General features: G+C 41.1%; 3 protein-coding genes across 3 annotated transcripts in view; 1 reads left to right on the top strand and 2 right to left on the bottom strand.

Annotated features, from left to right (window-relative positions):
* LOC113141862 (liprin-beta-1-like) overlaps positions 1–22,166 on the bottom strand; it is a 68,420-nt gene that overhangs the window by 45,121 nt on the left and 1,133 nt on the right. Inside the window, exons 3-4 of the mRNA XM_026326465.2 lie at positions 8,963–9,070; positions 7,562–7,684 (exon numbers count right to left, since the gene is read on the bottom strand). The gene's annotated coding sequence lies outside the window, so the exon portion shown is untranslated. The remainder of the gene's footprint in view (positions 1–7,561; positions 7,685–8,962; positions 9,071–22,166) is intronic.
* Positions 1,264–9,041, top strand: syt10 (synaptotagmin X). The gene is made up of 7 exons (XM_026326467.1): positions 1,264–1,465; positions 2,109–2,502; positions 4,583–5,144; positions 6,725–6,845; positions 7,138–7,309; positions 7,564–7,693; positions 8,970–9,041. The coding sequence occupies exons 1-7, from the start codon at positions 1,264–1,266 to the stop codon at positions 9,039–9,041; spliced, it is 1,653 nt and encodes a 550-aa protein (XP_026182252.1).
* On the bottom strand, positions 19,660–20,652 carry tnnt2c (troponin T2c, cardiac). Its single transcript, XM_033325041.1, has one exon. The coding sequence runs from the start codon at positions 20,568–20,570 to the stop codon at positions 19,773–19,775; it is 798 nt and encodes a 265-aa protein (XP_033180932.1). The 5' UTR covers positions 20,571–20,652; the 3' UTR covers positions 19,660–19,772.

Here is a 22,166-nt window from a genome sequence, read left to right on the forward strand (position 1 = left end):
AATAGGCTGGATAAGTATTGTTCTCCTGCAGTGGACCCAACAACATCATGTTTGTGATGGTGACAAATTAGTTTTTTATTCAGTGGGTGCTTTTATTTGTTTGAATAGTGTCAGTTTTAGTGCACCTCTCCACAGACACAGGCACATCAATGATTTTTCTTTCTTGTTTGCTTGGTTATATAGTGTTTCTTATCAGAATCCAATATATATAAATTAAAAATAATAATTAGCCCATTTGTTCTGTGTCGGAACTTATAATAGACCCTCTTTTAATAAGGTAAGCCAATAGTGACTTCAAACCAATATCAGTTAAAAATCAATAGCAGTAAAGGCTGATTACACACATGTTTCTTTGGTTGTGTTATTTATTTCATTTCTATTATTATTGGGCTACACAAACTGTGAGCAAGGAAGTCTGAAGCATATACCCAAAGGGTAAAAGCTTTAATTTTGATGATTCAATAGAGATGATCATTTTCCAGCTGAATTATTATTCTTGTTGTCATATGGACATTCTCATGGACCTGACACCAGACAAACAAAACAACTTGGAAACCTGTTTATACTATTTTTTTAAAAAAGCTTTAACTTATCAACAGGTGATTTTGAAAAATTGGCGAACTGGCACACACACAGTCTAAATGCCTGCGCTTTTTTACGATGTTTTAAACAGGTACGGATAATACACAACATAAAATAGTGGGAAAATAATGTTGCAAACAACACATGCATTTATTTCCCTGTAATCACGTGACTTCATCAGAGTAATGTGCATATCTCCCGTTGATGTTAAATCCCACCGCATCTGAAATACAGGCGGGAATGACAGACGTGAAGGACGTGAAGTGACTTCTATTTCTGCATCCGTTCATCTATCACACATTTTTCTATCCCTGGGTCACAGAGGACAAAGACCTGGTGGTGGTGGGAGGACTACAGCCCAAGAGCCAGCATGTGTTGGACCTAAGGCGGGGACACAGACAGGGTCACCTGTCCCTCAAGGGTGCGCACTCCAGTCATTATTAGAAAGAGTGATCCAATTCACTGTCACCCACCAACAGCAGTCATTAGTGAACTGATGCGCATAGCGATTGGACGCAGCGAGGGTTGGTCTCCAGCACCCCGTCGCCTGTTATTCAAACGCAGAGAGCGCGTCTGGTCAGTCGCTCCTCGTTGCGCGCTGGACATGGATCAGGACGCAGCGCGTTTTCCTGCTGTCTCCCGCGGACAGGCTGCGCTCTGCGGCGCATAAAAGCTGCACAAATGAACCGACGCCCTCCCGGTTCCTCCGGCGTGCAATGGCTTAACAGGAGAGACATGAGTGTCCGGACGGAGGACAGCATCACCTTGTGCCAAAGGGCTCTCCAAATCATTACGGAACTTTGTCTCACGGGGAACTTAGACCGGGAGAAATGTTCGGATATTTTCCCCTTGGAAAGCAGCATACCAGGTAAAGGACACGCAGGTAAATAGAATAAAGTCTATTTTCTTTCACTAATTCCCTCAATTAATCACTTTCCTCTGTTCCCTTGAAATAAAGACATCGCGCAGTGAACCTACACTCCACGTCTCAATTGATCAAACTTTATTGCATCGCTTAGTTCAGTGTGATTTAATGTGTCGACCTGCAGTGAAAGTGATTCTCTACCTGTTACGCATTTTGCTGCAGCTCAGTCCAGCAACAGGTGCAAATAGAGTGAAGTGAAGGAAACGATCAGCTTCCTTTCTCTCGTTTTTCTTTTCCTTTCAGCGTCAGTTTGGTGAATTTAGCTGCATGGATATGCCGCATTGAGCTTCCATGCATCTGATTCATAGTGCAAACTTTTTATTTATACCACGAAGAGCAGAAAATGTTCTGGAGCAGATGGTAGCACCAAACGCCTTTTTCTCTTCAGACTCTGAACATGTGATTCTCTTGATGCTGTGGCTCCTTTATCAAACAGGTGCATATGCTGCCCCCTTTTTCTTACAGCTTGCTTTCTCTCCTTTTTTCTCTTTGTCCCTTGCATGTTTGTCTGTCATATTTTGTGCCTTGCTTGCTTCTCTCTTCCTTTTTATGTCTCTCCATCTCTGTCCTCCTCTACTGGTCTCTCCGTGGTTACATGTAGACATCTCTATCAGTCTCCTTGCTGTGGTCGTGGGTTTCTGTGGCCTCGCCCTGTTGGTAGTCTCTCTCTTTGTCTTTTGGAAGCTGTGCTGGCCCCTTTGGAGGAGCAAGGCTCTCTCAGCCCATGCTGAAAATGGCCTCCATGTGGCTTTCCCTGAGGCACCTCCACCCAGCTCCCCAGGGGTCACAAAGTGTAAAGCGGCAGAGGTGGAGAAGAAGAACCCACCAGAAGTGAAGGTGAACGGACGCAGTTCTGTGAAGATCCTGGAGGCGGCCATGAAGATCAGCCAGACGTCTCCAGACATTCCCGCTGAGGTGCAAACGGCCCTGAAGGAGAAGCTGAGCCAGCAGGCTAAAATCCAGAGGCAGACCACCGAGCCAACCTCCTCCTCCAGGTACTCTACACAAACCCACTGCAGCTGCAGCCCCTCCCTGTCTCCCCATGCACCAAAGAAATAACAATAAGCTATTTATACTCATGTATCTAATGCTCATAATTACAGTATTTTCAAACTACTTTGGTTTGTTTTGCCTACTCAGGCAACAATAGGAAAACACAAAACTGATGCCGGCACAATGCAAAAACTATCCTGACAGTTCGTTGTCAAGGTGGTTTGGCACATGTAGTGCAGAGACTGGCCAGTGACCTTGAAACACCACTGTACATGCTGAATGGTGTTCTCTTCTTCTGTCTGAGTAAATAAAATTTTAAAAAATCACCTCGTGCAGATGCATCAGTCAAGGCTGCTGCATATCCCCTCACTTCAATTCAAAGCCTATAATCACTTTGTACGCGTGAGTCAAGCTGCTATGGTAACGGTGGGAAACAACCCCAGTAATTAAACAATCAGCTCTTGCTTCTCTTTGTTTTCTAGCACTGTGTTCAAACTAGAACATCCATAATTAGCAGTGCTGTGGGGTGGGAGCTGTCACGGTGGAAGGTTGGGTTCTGGTGAGACACGCCAGTCAAAAGCACCCAGTTGCTCACACTTTCTCAGTGTGAGCCGTTACTGACACTTGCTTTGGTCTGTCATTAGCCTTGTTAATTAAATTATATTGAGACAAATTAATTATACACCCACCAGACATGGAGCTGCCACTTTAGCAACACTTCTACCTATTCTTCAAAGTGATTTCTAATTTTCACTGATTTTCTTTGACACTTCTATTGGAAAAAAAGTCAAACACACCTTCAACAAGCAATAAAGTCCTAGTTAAAACCCCAATACAGTCCAAAGTCAAATCCTGGTTTGGGAGGAATGACTAACACCCTATAGTTTATAGTACTGTCTGTGAAAAGTCTTTTTTTTTTTTAAATCTATGAGCAAATAATTACTTTTTTTATTTGCTGCATTAACCAAAATATCTGCAACTAAAGATTATTTTTTTCATCAATTCATCTCTGTGTTTATAAAATGCCACAATTTCCTAAAGACCTAAAATCATTTTTAGACCAGGCCAATGTCCAGTCCAAAAACCCCCAAATATTTATTATTCAACTTTCAAACATGGACTGTAGTGAAGTCTTGGCTCTGAACATTAGGTCATGATTATAGATTAATTTAAGGTGTTATTTTTGGACTTAAGATAAATCCCAGCGTGATTTGTTCCCATCTACACAAACTAAGTGTTGAAAGAGGATTAAAAGTTGACAACACAACAAAACATGAGGAGTAAAAGCAAATACTTACTGCTAATATATGATCAATTAGTTTTCACTGTCTCTTCTTGGATTTCAGGCAACTTTTCCCTTATCCCTAAGGGTTTGTACTTGCTCTTAGACAGCACTCAGCCATCAATGATGTTTATAGTACTTTCACTGTAGTATTTCATTTTCTGCTGTGCTTCCTTGTGCCGTATGATTTGTACGGCGGCTGTCAGATGACTGAGAGTGTCTTACTGCCAGAAAGGAGGAAGGCCAGTTGCTAGGTGACAAGACTGCAGAGTCAAACACAGCCATGGCTTTCTCAAAAGATGTCAACTTTACACAAATTTGCAGCGTTCAGGTAATTTGTGTAACAGCTCACCTGTGAAAGCTGGAAATCTGATTTCAAGTTTCCAAAACAATGGAGAGCAGTGACAAGAAGAAAGAAAATATGTCTGTGCTTTCAGGATGAAACCAGCTGCAAACAGCAAAAAAAAAAAAAAAAAGAGCAACATGCTGAATTTTTATCATCATATAATTTGCAAGGTCATTTTAAACTATTTCTATTTCATATCTATAAAATGCTTCTATACTAATTGTTGTACTTTCTATCTGAGGAGTAAACCAAGCAGCATTTCTGAGCTACTCTAACAGCACTAATATGTCAAAACATGTACCAGAAGCAGACACACATTACTGAATTATTATGCAACATGCTCTTAAGAAGCAGTTTTTTCCTGATAAACCATTAGGGCCCATCATAACAAAGCCCGTCATACATAACGCTGACACCTGAGACATTTACCAGATGCCCTCTACCTGTCCAACAGGCACAATTCATTCCGGCGCCACCTGCCTCGTCAGAAGAATGTCACCAGCGTTGACTTCAGCATGGACACTGTGCCTCTCCGCCAGTCATCCACAGTGAGCATCGGAAGAATAAAACCCGAACTTTACAAGCAGAAGTCTGTGGACTCTGAGGACGAGGCCAAAGAGCCCGTGGAGACTTGCGGAAAGTTGAGCTTCTCGCTGCGTTATGACCACGAGGAGCAGGCTTTGGTGGTGAGAATCCTCAAGGCCCTGGACCTGCCTGCCAAAGACTTCACAGGCACCTCAGACCCGTATGTCAAGATCTACCTGCTGCCAGACAGGAAGAAGAAGTTCCAGACGCGTGTCCATCGCAAGAATCTGAACCCCATGTTTGACGAGACCTTCTCTTTCCCCGTGACCTATGATGAGCTGTGCACCCGCAAGCTGCACTTCAGTGTCTACGACTTTGACCGCTTCACCAGCCACGACATGATTGGCGAGGTGGTGGTGGACAATCTCTTTGAACTCTCTGATCTTTCCAGGGAGGCGGTTGTGTGGAAGGATATTCACGCAGCAACTACGGTGAGTTGGCGTTCACACTAACACGCTGCCAAATCCTCACTTATTACACATTACTGCCATGGAAGGACTCACCAGGGTTCTGTGATATCACATAGGACAAAACATACAATTCATGGGAACTTATGTTTTTAGCAAAGTCTAAACTTGCACTGAATGACTTCTATCTACATTGTTCCATAAAACGGGCAGATGCATCATTAAAAATACTTTGGGAAATAAATTTATAAGCCACACGCCCACACATGTTTTCCAGATACTGCTGAGTTTTCTAAGGACGTAAATAAGTCAACAGAGAAAAATTTAAACAAACAGGGTGTACATGTTTAAAATTGTGTGAATAGTATGTCCTCATATGAACTCTAAAAAAAAAATCTAAAGTCATGGTTATTTAGCCCAGAATGCATTTCACTCCTACATTGTCAGATATCACAGTTACCTCAACAGCCTCTGCAGGAGAAAAATACTCATTTTTGTATATTTTGCCAGAATAGGCTGCTGCTTCCATATGATGTGTTCTAATGCACAGTAAATAATATTTACGTGGATTCTTTTGGATTTTCAGCTTGAGTTAGTGGTGAAACATTTAAAAAACATTTAAACATCTTGTTAAACAAGTTAGTCAGCAGAGTACTGCATCGTCTGAGCCATTCTGTAGCCCTGCTTATAAAGTGTTGAATGTATAATTCTTAAAGAGTGTGTGTGGTGTGTGTGTGTGTGTATAAGAGTTTCCAAAACCTTGTGGGCAGAAATGGATAATGCCACTGCTGGAAAATCCTCTTTCTATTCAGTGATACATTTGATTCCTATCTAAAGTCCCAGTTTTCTACATTTCTAGAGCACAAATGTAAACACGCCAATTACACAGCATCCTAGATACTCTGCCATACTGAACATCAGGAAAGACAAACACAACACCTCAACATTTAATTATTATGAGATAGCTTCAGCTCAGCTGCTGCCTGAAGAACATACGTTTCAGCTGCTGTACCTCGGCTGATGAGGCTCACAGTAATGACTTCGGTTTTGCAGGTGTAATAAATAAAGCAATGTTTCTGGACAAATCAAATGTTAAACTGAACACTGCTCTAGAGGAAATCAATGCTATTGCAGTTCATCTTAAGGACCAAAGTGATATCTGAGCCACATATCATGAAGATCCATCTAAAACCTGTTTCACTAAAAGCCAAAATATCAACTTAAAGTTCAGGGGAATTGAACCTAAGAAGGATTTTTCTCTGCTGACCATGAATGTTCGTACATAATCTCAGACCAAACCATCCAGCAGTTCTTGACCCACTTCTCTTTGGGCAAAGCTTGTGGACCAGTTGACACCAGCATCCCTTCAGCCTGCAACTAGTGTGGCTAAAACACATCCATTACAACTAGTTAGAAACGTGCGACTAGCAGACAGACCAGTTATGATGTAAGCCTCGGTGCCAATGCTGCATTGAAGGACCAGTCTCTCATGCTGTGCTAATAAACTGCTGTCAAAATACAACCAGTCTTTGTTTACAGGCCGCTTTACTCTTCATGCACAGAAAGTGGTAAATGTAATTACTATGTTCCTTTCTGTCCTCCAGGAGAGCGTTGACCTGGGAGAGATCATGTACTCGTTGTGCTACCTCCCCACAGCAGGGAGAATGACCCTGACAGTCATCAAATGCAGAAACCTCAAAGCCATGGACATCACAGGCTCTTCAGGTAACCAGACAGCAAATATGATGTGGCTAACATCAAAAGCTCAAACCTGGGTGAAATGAGACAGCAGGTGGCCACTTAGAATGGAAATGGGGAGGAAAAGCCATAGTGGGAATAAATTATAAAGTTTTAGCTCCTGTCAGAGTAGAGCAATACACACCTTAACCATCAAAAGGGAAATAGTTTACACACCTGAGAGTTAAAAACATTCAGGAGATACTCAACAGCTTTTCCCTTAGCATTTGTTTTTAGTTTTAACTATGAAGTCAACACATGTACAAATAACCTCTTTCAGATCCATATGTCAAGGTTTACTTGATATGTGACGGGCGGAGGTTAAAGAAAAGAAAAACAACGACCAAGAAGAGCACGCTCAATCCCGTGTACAACGAGGCCATCATCTTCGACATTCCACCAGAGAACGTGGAACAAGTCAGTTTGTCCATCATGGTGATGGATTATGATCGGTGAGTGAAGCAGCCAGTGCAGTCCATGCTCTACCTGCTAACTAACCTGCAACAATAGTTTTCAAACTGAGTCGAGCTCTTTAAACAGAAATGAGGTCAGTTAGTTTTCTGGACTTCTCGTTTCTCTTCAAGACTCTTATTTCATCTAAAAATCAGGAGTTTCTTTTTTCAGTCTAGTGTTTATTTCTGTATCCGTTCCAGCACTAGCAGGAGTGTGTGTTGATGTGTGTTGATGTCTGTTTTACTACTTACAGGGTCGGACACAACGAGGTGATCGGTGTGTGTCGCACTGGGCCAGATGCTCAGGGGCTGGGACGAGATCACTGGAACGAAATGTTGGCTTACCCGAGGAAGCCCATCACCCACTGGCACGCTCTGGGAGAGGTACAATCTTCTGTTATTACCTCAGTCTGATGCCACAATAATCAGAGCAGACGCTGTGCTATATTTATAATCTCAGCCTTGTCTAGTTGACTTTACCTTTTCCCATCATTTCCATATGCAGATTACATGTTATATGTTGTTGCTCATTAAGTTTTCTTATTTAAAAAGAAAAATCAACCTATCTGTCTTTGTTTTATTAAATCAGATGAAAAATCTATACTAAAAGTAAACATTTAGATGAAAACCCTTTAAGTACATTTTTAATTGACGGCGCAAACATTATTTTGCATTTGCAGTTTTAAAATGTTGAGGGAAGCTGCAAGCTGTTGTATTTCTGAGCTATCCTTGTCCACTAGCTTCAGGAAAACAAAACAAATGTTGATGCACAGAGACATGATGTACAGTTTTTAGTAGTCCGACTATGCATTTCTCTGTGGGCTTGGTGAGCTAGTTTAGGCTTTCGGCAAATCGAATAGGTGCCTAACCCAAAGCCACACGAGAAGATTACACAGTTACACAATTAGCAAATGTGTTTTGCTGTGGAAACAGCTAGCCTAGCTTTGTCAAAAGGTATTTTACATGCTATCAATGTTTTTTCCTCTTTTGCCACACCCACTCCCTACCTGACGAATAGGAAAATACAGGTGATTACCCTTTTTCAGTGATTGAACTACTTTTTGCTTTGCTGAAAACTGTGATCATAGGCACAAATATATCTGTGTAAACTCAAAGCATCAGCATCGTGATCACTTTTATAACTCAAAGTGACTTTGCAACAGGCAGAATATTCTTGCTGTGGGAAAATAACAGTGAGTGACAGTACAGGTACATCTGCCGAGGACAACAAACCTGCCCTGACCAACAGAGAAGCAGGAGACTGGTGCTCTAATGTGCCACACCAAAACACACACACAGAAATTTAAAGAATCTGTTCGGACTAGGCCACATATATAGTTTTAGTGCATGTATGTAGTTTATTTTGGTAAAGTACAATTATTTGGGCCCTACCAAGCATAAACATGGACAGCAAAAAAGTTGAGACATATTATTATTATTATTATTATTTTTTCTTCAAGGGGAAAATGCCCCTCACGTTAAACTTGGATCTGGTCATGCTTGATGCCATAAGCTGCTTGTGCAATCTAAGTTACCAATATAAGTATTTGTCTATGATCACAGTGCAGTGTATCCTCAGGACTGGAAAAATACCTGCTCAGTTACCAGAAATGGATGGCAGACCTCTATAAAGGCATCTGTTTAATATTTTACCTTGCAGTGGCCTGGAAGAGCAGCAAGCTTTGAGAGTCAAGGCTCTTGTCCTTCACCAAAACCTCCACAGACACCCTGATGATCCCAGGTAGAGCGATAACACCACCCCTGTAAGAAAACAGACGTTAGAGTTGCTGAGACGTGTTGCTACGAGTGTCTTGTGAGCATGTTGTATGAAAACTGAACTTATTCCATTGTTTGTTTGTTTTTTGTATGTTTATGAAAACAAGGTTGTACTAAAATACTTTCTATTGATTCATTTGAACTCAAGTTCTTCATGTTCCTCAGAAGTGGCTATGCACAGCACTATCTATCTAAGACTTTTTCAGGCACCTGCTTTAAAATTCTCACAAAGGCCTTGTTTGCCAAACATTTCGAGTCAGTAATTCACTTCTATCAACCATTTCCAACATTGTAAAGCAACATTTTTTGGCCCTAGAGCCGTTTGGTGAGTTAGCGTTTTACCTTGAAAAGACACAAAGTTAATGGACTATGCTGGTCAGTGCCATGAAAACATTTGGCTGATTTAAAAAAAAAAAAAAAAAAAGTAATGCAGGTAATTAAGCGTCTACAAGGGCTGTGTAAACCTCCGAAAACTCCTCAGTCATTGCTCTCACACAGGCCATTATCTGTCACCTGCAGATATTAGAAGTCAGACGTAGAGAAACCGTAGCAGATACATGTAGCAAACACACAGTATGTGACACACGGTCAAATCAAACAGGGTTTGAAATTATGTTAAATACAAATTTGTTTCCCAAAACCTGGATGGACCAGTTCACATTTATTTTTCTACACACCAGATCAATTTCAGGCACCTAATTACAAACTGAACTAGCAGTGTTAGTCAGTAATTAGTCAGATCATGATTATTCCTTATGAATTGAATAAATAAAATGAAATTGTTTACTCTGCAAACGTTCCTCAACGCGGCTCATTGCAACTAAAGAGTGAAATAACGTTCATGAACACTGGATTGTATTTGACAAATCGTTTACTTTGAGACTTCCTTTATGACTCTGTGATGTTTTTATGCTTTTAATACCAAAAGACCAAAAGTGTAATGGATGAAGCAGTTTGTGCTCTAACATTAGCTGCAAACATCATGCTAAGTCACTTACTCTCACTCTTTTACCAACCCACTTTGAGGCAGGCAGCCCCGAATGGTCCTGGATCAGGATTTTGGCTAATGTTAGCAGCTCTGTCACACTCAAATGGATCAAGTGACATTTACCACACTCCAACAGCAGCAGCCAAACTCTTACAGCTGATCTGAGAGTGTTATATTCACCAAACACACTGGTTAGTCCTTTTTCCTGCAATGTTAAAATGTGAAAATAAAAACCATAAGCATCAATCTAACCTGTGTACAAGTATGTGTGTTAAGCAGCTAAACAGTGTAATGGTACAACAGACTGATTTTTTTTCCTTATACTATTTATAATATTTGGATTTTTTAAAAAAAAGAATCTGTACATAAGAGCAGAGTCATGAGGATGCAGAACCTTCCTGGGACATGTTTAGCACCCATCAGGTTCTCAGTTCTCAACAATTCACATTAAAAAGTCAGCTGGAGACATTTTCATCCCACTTGTGAAGTTAAGTGCAGCTGATACAATCTGATAGCAACAGTTAGAATATCTGTGTCTCTGTTTAAATACGCGGTAGAAAAAAAAAAAAGCCAAACCTTTTTCTCACCGATCACAAATTCAGGGACAAATCATCCATGAAAGAAATTACACACACACACACACACACACACACACACACACACTCAAACATCAGAAAATATTAAGTATAACATACTTTCACATAAAGCCATATGAAACACATATGACACAGAACACCGACTCAGCTTGTCCTCATATGTAAGTAATAAAAAGCTAATAAGAAACCAACATAGCAAATAGAAAAAGGCTGTGTACTGTTAACTTACTTGCACATGCATATGACGCTTTCCCCCCGTGCTGCCATTAACATGAATAAGAAAGATTTTTATTTGTAGCATGTCTGTCACCACTTGAAAAAAACAAAAAAACACACTTATTGAGGAAAAAGTAATGGAACTGTAGTATTTCAAACTTTGTGTTAACATTTGAATATATATATATATATATATATATATTTGTCATTGGCACTGTTTGTATATATTGAAAAGTGAAATTAAGAAATTGTCGTAACTTTACGAAAACAGAGGCATCACAATGTATTTCTATTGTTTGGTGATGATTTCAACAGCTCACACTTGTAGTTGAGTGACATTAATACACGTTCTGTAATAGTTGTGGACATTTAGTTAAACTGGAGACCCACCGAAGCCACCTCTACCTTATCACCACAGTCCATGTTTAGGAGTTTAGAGCTTCGAGCGGTAACTGTTTGCACTTTGGTTGAATCTGTATTGAGCAAGAACAACTGGAAGTACTGTCATGACGTGTACAGTTTGTGATAACTTTTGTAACAATTTCAAGTAAACATTTGGGATATAATTTATTGTATCTGTTTCATATGTATTTTATCAAAATAAATAAAAAGGAACGGTCACAGCATGCGTCTCTGTTTGTCTGGGAAAGCAGGATTCACATTTTCAGCAAATTGCTGAAGACATTGAAGATAATTTGTCATGTCCATGTGTTTCTGGGTACGTCCCCTTCAAGGTTCCTGATATTTGGGAAGTTTATAACTGTAACACACATATTTTATAGCACTCATCAGTTGAAGCTGGTAAAAAGTTCACATTCAGCCTGTGAGTGCTGACAGTGAGCCACCTTTCCAAATCTACACACCTATCTCCAACAGGCAAATTACCATTAAACAGCTCAGTTTAATTACAGCTCTGTCACACACACACACACACACACACACGGCTGGTTTGTGCTGCGTTTTTATTTGACTGTTGTCAGACACGGCCCATTGTAAGTGGTTTCTCAAGTGCTGTCAAGACAATAATAACTTTTCACTTTCCAGAAAGTGGTGAAGAAGAAGGGGCTGTCTCCAGTTATAATGGAACAATTACCCATGATTACTTGTTAGCTTTTTCCACAAATGCTGCGCAGCGTCTCGTGTTATAGTCTTTACAAATAACTGCATTTCTAAGTGGGGTAAAAGTGTACCAGGGGCCATTCTCTCATTTGTCTCAGCTGGCACTATTCTGCCTCCTTCAGCCACTGCTAACAAACAAAAACACACTAGACAAACCCCTCCACTGAGAAATACAAGGGCCTGAGTTTTTGCTTTAAGACCTTTAAGATGAAATAAAATCCCTTCCAGACAGATGAGATCCTCTTTCTCGTCACGCATCTTTTTGATGGTGAAACATGAAGAGAACATTTTGATCTCTCGAGCTCTGTGACACGCAGCACAACTGCCTTTTGATCCATGATAGAAACAGACAAAAGGTGGGCGTCGCATTAGTTTCCTTGGCAATAAAAGCTGCCCATCCTCTGAACGCCAAACCCATATTTAGAGTGGAGTTGTAGCTTTAGTTAGCAAGGGCTAATAGCCCCACGTGGTGCTGCATGTAATTAAAGCTCTGTCATTTCCTGAATGCTTATTTGTGCTGGGTATTTAACACCACAGCTCTGTAAAGAGTTAGGAAAAGACTGCACTGGCCTTGTGGCTATAGCATCAGCAGTGCACCTGCAGGATTAGTCATTGGGGGGAATCATCTATCCCAGATTCAAAATGTCAACAAGGAAGAGACAACATGAAGACGAGAGGTTCTTTCAGCTTCTACTCTGTGAAGACATATCTTGTTTTGACTGATGGAAGATCTTTAATCAGTCACCAATGCCTTATCAAAGAGTCTTAGTACTGCTAATATAATAATAAAAAAAACATTCAGTAGCCTATTCCCCACATCAAATCTTTGAATAAATTAAGAATAAATCAATTTACATCTGTGCTTGTTTTTCCCCAGACAATGACACTTCAGGTTCAGATTTTCTCTGGCACTTTGGATACAGAGGGTCAAAGGTCAACTCATTAATGTTGAGAAAGTGGGGGGTGTTTCTATTCTAAGAACAATTACAGTTAAAGGGGTAAATGGGCAGACAGTTATGTAACACCACCACCCATTACAGCCTAATGGGCGTTTTTATGGCCTTCAGTGTTTCCATTAAAAGAATTCATGGCTCTCCAGCATGTGGACCTGAATGTCACATTTATAGTGTGTAAGATATCCAGCAAATATGCAAATGATATTTGATTATATTATTAGATATGATTCAATCACAGACATGAGAAGCATTATTACAAAACGCAGACACATGCTATTTTTCAATTCAAATGCCCTGAGAGCTCGATCCTTCTCTGACAGCTCATCTTCATGGGGTGAATGTAAAGCCCCCTGCCACCCCTGGAACATCTGTTCAGAGTCGGACGTAGCCTCATGGTTGTTTAATGATTTCTCTGTCTGACAGGAACTCCAACCTGCTCCGACATTCACAGTCCTTTCTGTCTTTGTCTTAGCACAGAGGCTGAACAAAGCTCAAGAGTTGAGAGCAGTGTGTTTAACACTGTTATTTGATCCAAATTTTGATTGTGTTTTGGTGACGTCTCCTGTTCTCGTGCATGTTTGTCTTTGGAGACAGGAAAAAGTCCAGTTTCAGTCCGAGCAGGATGTAACGGTCAGAATAAAGCCCCCTCCGTGCCTCTTTTCAGTACAACATGTTCAAGCAAGAATCAAAGAAGAGAACGAAAGTGAGAGCGTCTGAAGCTGCCAGGTGTCAAGGCTATCACCATCAGCAGCTGGCTTTATGCAGCAGCAGACAGAGGCAACGTGCAGGGGGAGAGTATTGATGAAAGTGGCTAAAAATAGATGTTTTTCCCCACGGGTAAGAGCACAGGAATCCTCTCTCATTACTCTTCCTCCAATTGATTGGTTTTGACAGAAAAGCCCAACTCATGAATGACGACGACGTCGATTCATATTTAGAGCAGCAGTGAAACTTCTGTAACCTAAAGTGTGAATGTTTGACTTCAGGCATTCAGAACAATGTGCGCTGCTGAAAGACGAGCGTTGTACTTGACAACAGTATTTTGACAATAACAAAAAGCTTTTAAGTGCAAAAGAAACAAAGAGACAGAGCAGCAGAGTAAAAGCAGCTGCTGGTTCTGAAATCCATTACGCTGTACTCTCATTTTCAAAATGTATTAAACATAAAACCACAAAAATATTCCAGATAACTTAACAATCCTGTTGGTTTATTTACAGCAACCAGTTTGAATTATTTTAACTGTGTGACTGAGACATAAAGTTAATCTTTATTTAATCAAGAACGCTCCCTGAGATCAGCAGACCTCATGGTCATAACCAGAAAGTTCAAACATTCAACCATCACACACAAACTTATCCACAGCCACACTAATTAAAACTGCCTCAGATATTATCAGAAACTATGAGCTGGTGAATATGTGCTTCTAACATGCAGAGCACTGGAAACCAGTCAGTCTGTCCCAGTTCAGAGCTGGAATCGGGGACTTTTAAAGTCCGACCCTGTGATCTGGCGTCAGGACTGTGAGCTCTGAACTCAAGTTATTTTAAGCATCGTTTCAAAATTAGTCTGAAAACGGCAATTAAGACATCAGGGGTGCCAGTAAGATGGGAAACAAAAGGCTTCACTGCGGCTGCAACAGGTGTGAGCAGTGGCACTATCATCAGCGCTGCTGCAGTGGCAGGAAGACATGCTAATAACAGGCTGGGAGGAGAAGGTTCTGTGCTATCAGGCCACTTCAGGCTCTGCTGATTTACATGGTGAGCAGAGGTGGAGCCATGAATCACCCGACAGACAGAGAGGACACAGTGGAGGACGTGAGCTTGAATCTAATTGTGGCCGTTTGTCAGAGGCTGCTCATTCCATCACAGGTATGGTTCATCCAGCAGTACAGCAACTCATACCCGCAGACCACAACGAACAGGTTCCCCAACTCGTACAGGGGAAAAAAAAAAAAAACACATGAATACAGAGACATCAGATTTTTTCCACTGACTAAACAAACAACTAGTGCATGCAAACAAACACTGCTCTGTTGTGAATGTTTAATCAGTCCTATGCTCACAAATCGGCGTGCAATGACATCCTCTATCTCACGAGGCCAGACTCTTTATCGCAGCACTAAAATACACACTGTTTGAATTTCAACAAGACTCCACCGATGCCACTGAATACTAAAGACTACACGCATAAAGGTGAAGTGACAAAGCGCAGTGGTTGTTATTGTTGTTTACCATAGTCACTATCATAGAGTACTGTTCTAATAATTGTCCAAACAGAAACTAGTATTCAGTGTTTTCCCTGATGAATAAATTGCTTGTCCCCACAAAGACCCACTATGTTCCAGCAACACAACATCCCCAAGTCTCAGTGTCAGAAACCAGACGTGTGATGACAGCATTGTATCTGAGCAGTGTTTCCATGAATGAACAGCCTGAGCTCCTACACTCCACTGATGAGTCATGGCTTTGAGCCATGGGCGCCCACGCCACAAAGCTGTTAGGTAACTGGACGGTTTTATATTTTTAGTGTTTCACCCTGATACATGACAATACAAGAAGAAAACACACACACACACACACACACACACACTCACACACACTCAAGATGACTCACTCACAGGCCCTGTGTACTCTACAGAAGTGTGTCATCCTACTGTTGGGCACATCTGCATGTCTCACATCACTGCTATTATTAAACAGGAACAGGATCTAAGAGATTGGAGGGATTAGCACTGTCTAGTCTCAGCATTTCAACTTCAACTATTTCACCAACTTTGTGATTCAGGTGTGAATAGAGACAACTATGGACAAAGAGGGAGGGGTGGTAGATGATGGACAGATGTCTTCACGTGTAGAGTTTTTCTTGGGAAACTGAAAAACTGAAACTGAAGATACTGTCTGATGTTGAGATGTGACGTGTTAAGGACAGGGGCAGGGCTTTTCATGAATAACGCAGCTCGTATGTTATTTTAATTACACAACTCTAGAAAACTGACCTGTTGGATCAAAAAGTCACTTGTGAGCTCCAGAGACATTTGGAACATGGACACATGGAATTTATCAAAAAAAACCCCAAAAACAATCAATAACATTTAATTAATCATTAGCTGTGGCGTCCACTGTTGCTATTCTCACCTCCATGTTCCAGCAGTGAGCGACACTAAAGCCACGTACTCATGAACTCACTGTCAAAGAGCTGCAATGAGGTGCTGATGTGATACACGGTGACATCAAATCTATATGCGGCCAGAGGGATCAGGGCTTGAAAACCTGCAGGTGCTGAGGAGGTGCGGAGATTAATGCCCTGTCGAATAGGCGAGATCTCTTTTATACCTCTGGCTGCTGCCAACTCCCACCTCAATTTGGAGGAGGGTGGAGATAAGTCTAAACAGCAGCGTCTCCAGGGCAGACTCATTTATCCACAGGCGAAAGTCTAGAGAGTTAGAGTGCAAACATTTTTCTAAGCAGGTTTCCCCCATTGCATTCTGTGTGTGTGTGTGTGTGTGTTTATCACACTTAATACAACATACTGAAGACTGTTTCCCATAAAAACACCTGTCAGATCTGAAAAATAAATGTTTTATTGTTTTTAATTCTTTATTAACTGGTGAATTTACTCCTAATTGAATTTGCTGCTGCATGACAACAATCACCTGCTGGGTAAAATCATGCTTAACACCTGAGTATCCAATTATCAGCCTAATTAATGAATATTAAAAGTACTGCATTAACCACTTCAGTGAACTGAAGTGAAAAAATATGCCAAGTTGACTCAGTGGTAGAAGAAGTATTCAGATCCTAAATTAAAAGAATTAATATTACAGAATAAAAATACTCCATTAAAAATAAAACTCCTGGAAGATTTCCAGCTTCTCCAGCAGCATGAGGATTTGTTGGGTTTTTATTTTGTTGTTCTTCTGTGACAGAATTACATCAGCAGGTTACAACATTTTGCATAAGAGAGAAACCAATATCTATAATATAACTAATAATAAAAATGTGTTCTGTTCTGTCACAAAGCCAGGAGAACAGGAGAACTAGATTGTTTTTATCTTACATGGTCCCAACCATCAGGTATAATCTAATTTCATTCTCATTAAAGGAAAATCATTAATAATTAAGACACTAGAGCATTAAACAGGCTCCCGACAGAGAGTTAAATATGCAGCGAGGCACACGGACATATGGACATATAAAATCCATCTCTTGTAGTGTTTTATTCCTCCAGGGCTTCATTTATTACACATCGACAGTCGAGTCCAGCAGCTCCTGGTAATATTCTGGTTAGAGTTGTACATGTTGGACCTTTTTCCAGCAGATACATTAAACGACAAGCTGCAGACAGATTACTCTAAAAGGAAAAGCAGCGAGAGGTTTCTGTGCTTTACTGACCTGCTTAAGAAAAATTAACCAAGTTGTTCGGAGAATACTATGACATTTAATACAATGTGCATTTCTGTCAGGTGAATATGAACACACATCCAAGAGATGCCTATATATGGGGCCTTTACATAGGACACACACTTATATGAATTATTCTGTATGATTATTAGGAAATTTTGTATAAATAACAGCTGAAATTCACCATTCATGTCTCCACCAGCCCATGTTTTAACTAACAAAATGAATTGCTAAATAGTTTTATAACGTTATGTCTGCAAAGGAGAAAATAACTGCTGACAGACGTCAAACAATCCTTTCATTAAAAATACAGACTGTCAGGAATCTAGACATCAATTTTCTCAAAAATTAAAAAAAATATATATAAAAATCGAGAAGTCAGGTGTCACATGGGTCAAATCTTGAAGACGCATCTGAAATCCTGTTAGGACAATAAGATTTTCAGGATGTTTTTGCAGTTTTAGAAACTGTGGTCATAAACTTCCCTAAAATGCAAAACAACTACTGCTGCAGATCAGTGCCACTCTAATTACAATCCAAATTTTCTATGGGTAAGTGAACCAGATAATAAGTTACTGGTTAGAGTGGAAAGTGTTGCCCAGGAAGTGTCAATCATGCAGCAGTTACACCTCTGTTGGGTACTAATGAGCAGTCAACACCCTTTTTAAAGACCCTGTAGCTGCTGCTGCTGCCCCCTGCTGTTCATCTACAGCAGGAACAGCGGTAGATAAACTGAAAGCTATTGAATCCAGCAACAACCCATCAAGTTAACTTCCAGCAGCAGAGCTTTGGGAACATTGTGTTCCCCAGTGCTACATGGGTAGGAGACTGATGCTGCTATGTCACACGCCTTTAAGCTGAGGTAGCAGGTGGATGCGACTTGTTTGAGGCTGCAGGAGGGTATAGGGACCTGATCACATAAACGGCCTATAGGTCTCTATGGTAACCTGTTGGTGTGCTGCGGTGCCTGGAAGGCTTTAATGGTTCGACATGACCATGGGCGTAAAACAGCGGTGAGGCACTGACAGTCCAAGACTGCTGGCAATCAAAAACCACAGGGGAGAGAATTTTCCTTGTACCTTGGACTGACATGTTTCAATAGAGTTCACTGACTTACTGTTGATAACGAGGGTGTTTTCCCTGCTGTGCGTTAAAAAAGCCTGTCTGAACATAGAGGGATATTTTTATATACACGGAGAAAGACTTGGTGCTATTACTAACTTATAATACACTCTGAGTTAGACTGACATATAGACTGCATAGACTGGAATATAAAAGCTTTCCAGATAACTCCTTTATGAAAACAGCCAGAGCCAAGTTACTGTATATACTGCAGATGTAAACATTGTGTTGTGTAAGGCACTTTTCCAGCAACATATGTATTAAAAACTGTTTGCTACAAACTGATGCTCTAGTGCCACCTAGTGGAGATTTCACCCCTTTACACCTTGACACTCACTGCCAGCCATCCATTCTGTAAACCACGTGTCATACAGAATTATATTATTTATAATGGATTAAAAACATGTCCTTATAAATGTAAGTTATATAAATATATTTTATATAATATATATTATAATTATATAAATATAAGACTTTGCTATTAAACTGATACTGGATACTCATTTGGAAAAGTTGTTCTTCTGATTACTTTATTAAAAAAGAAAAAAAAACAAATTCAAACACCCTGTTCTTGTTTCTGCATTGACCTAATCCTGAACTGTTCATTAACAGTTTGCAGTGACATGGAGCTTCTTCTAGTTTTTTTGACTTCATTCTCAAGAACTGAAGTTTTTGTGCAACCTCTGACACGTTCTCATAGGGTTTATATGTATCATCAGAATCATCCCTAATTTAAATTAATTTAAAACCTAAAGATTAGTCAGATAGAAAATCTGTACATCAGCGGTTTGAAGAACTTGTGGATTGAGGTTAAAAACCTTCCAGACGTCAAACCTTCTTCTTCTATTCCTCTGCAGATTCCCGTCCAGCCAACAGGTGGATGTTTGCGCTAAAAACACTGCAGAGTAGTTGGACTGGACCACTAGTCCTGAGCTTTGTGACTAAATTAGATGCATAAAAAGTCAGCTGTGCATCACCTGTCAGGCTTTTCAGCCTTTAAAAGAAACAGAGACACTGCTAACTGAGACTACATTAAAATAATGTCACCAGACTCTAAAAGACACTGAAATGATTTATTGGAAACAAATATTTAAAGTTTTAAAGTTAGAACAAACACAGATAATTATGTCATTCAAATTGTTGTACTTCTTTTGATTCACTTCCATTAGCCCTTAAAAAACCTTTCCCTCCATCTACACAATCCGTCACAGGGCTTTTATTAATCATCATGGAAATTAAAGCCAAATAGTCCAGAAACAACTTGGCCACGCAGCTGCCATGGAGTGGAACTCACTTCCAGGAACCGGACTTGCCTTTGGCCCCACGAGAGGTCTTGGATGGTTTGGAGCCCCTCTGGTGGTCGCTGACTCGGTTTCGGAGCACATAGATGTCATACTTCTGCCTCTTGAGCTTTTCAGCGAGTTCAAACTTCTCTGCATGCAGCTGGTGGAGCCACTGCCAGAGGTCCTGCGCCTTCTCCACCAGCTTCTCCTGGTTCAGGTGGTCGATGTTGAGCGGCTTCCTGCGCTCCAACAAGGCCTTCTTCTTCTCTTCTCGTGCTGTCAGCTTCTTGCCCTTCTTCTGGTCCACCTTCTGCAGGTAGCCACCGAAGGACTTATTGGTGTATATCTTCTTCTTCTTGGCCTCCTCCTCAGCGCGCAGTTTGGCTGCTTCTTCTTCTCGCCTCGCCCTCTCCTCAGCCAGCCGCGTCTGGCGTTCACGTTCCTGCTCTGTACGGACACGTTGCTGTTCAGCCCTGTCGGCTCGACGCCGTTCAATGCGGTTACGCAGCGCTACAAGCTCTTCCTCTTCCTTCTGACGGTTGGAGAAATGCAGCTCGATCAGCGTCTGGAGGTCATTGAAATCCTTTTCCAGCCTCTTGCGGTGGAGATCATCAAAATCTACCTTCTCGCCATCTGGGAGCTTTGGAGGAGCAATATTTGGCACGTATGTAGTCTTAGGTCGTGGTTTAGAGTCTTCTTCATGCTCGCTTTCCTCTTTCCTCTCTGCTTCGTCATCCTTCTGCTCCTCTTCCTCAATCTCCTCCTCTTCCTCATACTCTTCCACAATTTCCTCAGTGTCTGACATGATGGTATCACAGAGGCTTTTCAGGGAAGAGAAGCAGGACGAACACCAAGACCAGCCGGTGTCTTGCACACAAGAGATGACTGGGTCTCAGACATGCAGCCTGGGGGTTTTTTAAGGGTTTGACTTTATCATGTGACCACAGGCTGATCAAAGCCTCCAGAGTGTGGGTCAGCAGCAGGGCGGATTTTGAGACAGATGGGATGGTCTATTTTCTCCTTCACCGAGTCTTGTCCAGCCACACACACCCACCCCCAATTATCCCCTGCAGACCCTCCAGTTCTCTGCTCTGACCCTGCAGCCCTCCTCATTCCTTTGTAAGGACAAGATGAGAAACTATTTCAGATCCACAACAGATGCACACACATACTTCTGCTTTATGGTCCCACAAAGCAACACGCAGAATTATACAGAACAGATCACATCCACACTATTCAAGGCCTATTGAGCAGCTGACGAGATAAAGACGTGGAAGCAGATAAAGATATAAAAATGAGTACAACAGTACAACAACTCATTGCCAAATTGTGAATTACTCCAGAGAATAGTTTAAAGGCTACTGCGGCACAGCAGGTGGTGTTTAAGAACTTCTATTAAAGAACACTGTGATCTCTTTAGTACATCAGAGCTAAGGAGACTTTAAACCATGGGAGCTTACGGCCGTCATATCTTCTAAAAAGAGCCAATACCTTAAATATCATGTGCCCTGTAATACCAACAAACCTCTATATGATTTTTGAGTTGGAAAAAATAACTGCAAGTTTTAAGATGACTGCATCAAAAGCTAAATCATGTTTTTCTTTCTAGTCAATTTAGATTTATTCAGCCATTAAAAACTACATTTAACCTTAACATTGCAAAATATTTATAAACTCTAAACTATAGCGGTAAGCCTGTGGTGATCGTATGCCAGAAGTTATTTTTGTAAAGAAAGCAACACGTAAACAAAGATACGTGCCACAGAAGAGCGACATTAAGAACAATGACACGCAAGACGAGCTTTGCGGCTCCGGCCTCGTCTCCGCCTCGGGAGATAATTAAAACATTTGTGCTGTGGGAGGCTTTCGGCTTTCAGCGCTGAGTGGATTAAAGCATAATAGCTCCCATGTGTTGAACATTTAAATGTTGATGTGAAGGATTTATGTTCCCAAGTCCTGAGTTATTAGTGTAAAAGGACAAATGCAGTTTTTAGAGGATGAGATAACAGACAGGAGGAGACAGGTGTGCTGCAGCATCTGAGAATCCCAATTAAACCGCTACATGTGCTACATGTGCAGGAAACAGTTTCTGCCGCACAGTTCACTTAATATCTGCAGAACTTCAGTCTCATGATAAATCCCCTGGAGCTCACACTCACAGTGAAGAGGCTAATTGTGGCCTTAGAGGACCACGAAACACAAAAAACAAGTCTTTAAGCCTGTGGGAATGTACCATGGTTGTCTGACCCAGAGGGGACTGAGCTCTACTAAAACATGCCTGGTCAGAACATGAAGACAACAGGTGGTTCCAGTAAAATGAAGGCACTCTCAGTTGCTGGTGGCAAGGGACAACTGTGTCTATCAGCAAAGAAAAGCTACAAATGACCAGGGCTAAAAATAG

This window comes from Mastacembelus armatus, chromosome 23 (assembly GCF_900324485.2).
Source record: "Mastacembelus armatus chromosome 23, fMasArm1.2, whole genome shotgun sequence".
Taxonomy (NCBI): Eukaryota; Metazoa; Chordata; class Actinopteri; order Synbranchiformes; family Mastacembelidae; genus Mastacembelus; species Mastacembelus armatus.

Excerpts from the sequence above, each read along its gene's own strand:
- tnnt2c (XM_033325041.1), bottom strand. The coding sequence starts at position 20,570 with ATGTCAGACACTGAGGAAATTGTGGAAGAGTATGAGGAAGAGGAGGAG.
- syt10 (XM_026326467.1), top strand. The coding sequence starts at position 1,264 with ATGAACCGACGCCCTCCCGGTTCCTCCGGCGTGCAATGGCTTAACAGG. Across the intron at positions 2,503-4,582 it reads GAGCCAACCTCCTCCTCCAG|GCACAATTCATTCCGGCGCC; the intron begins GTACTCTACACA and ends CCTGTCCAACAG. Across the intron at positions 7,694-8,969 it reads ACTGGCACGCTCTGGGAGAG|TGGCCTGGAAGAGCAGCAAG; the intron begins GTACAATCTTCT and ends TTTACCTTGCAG.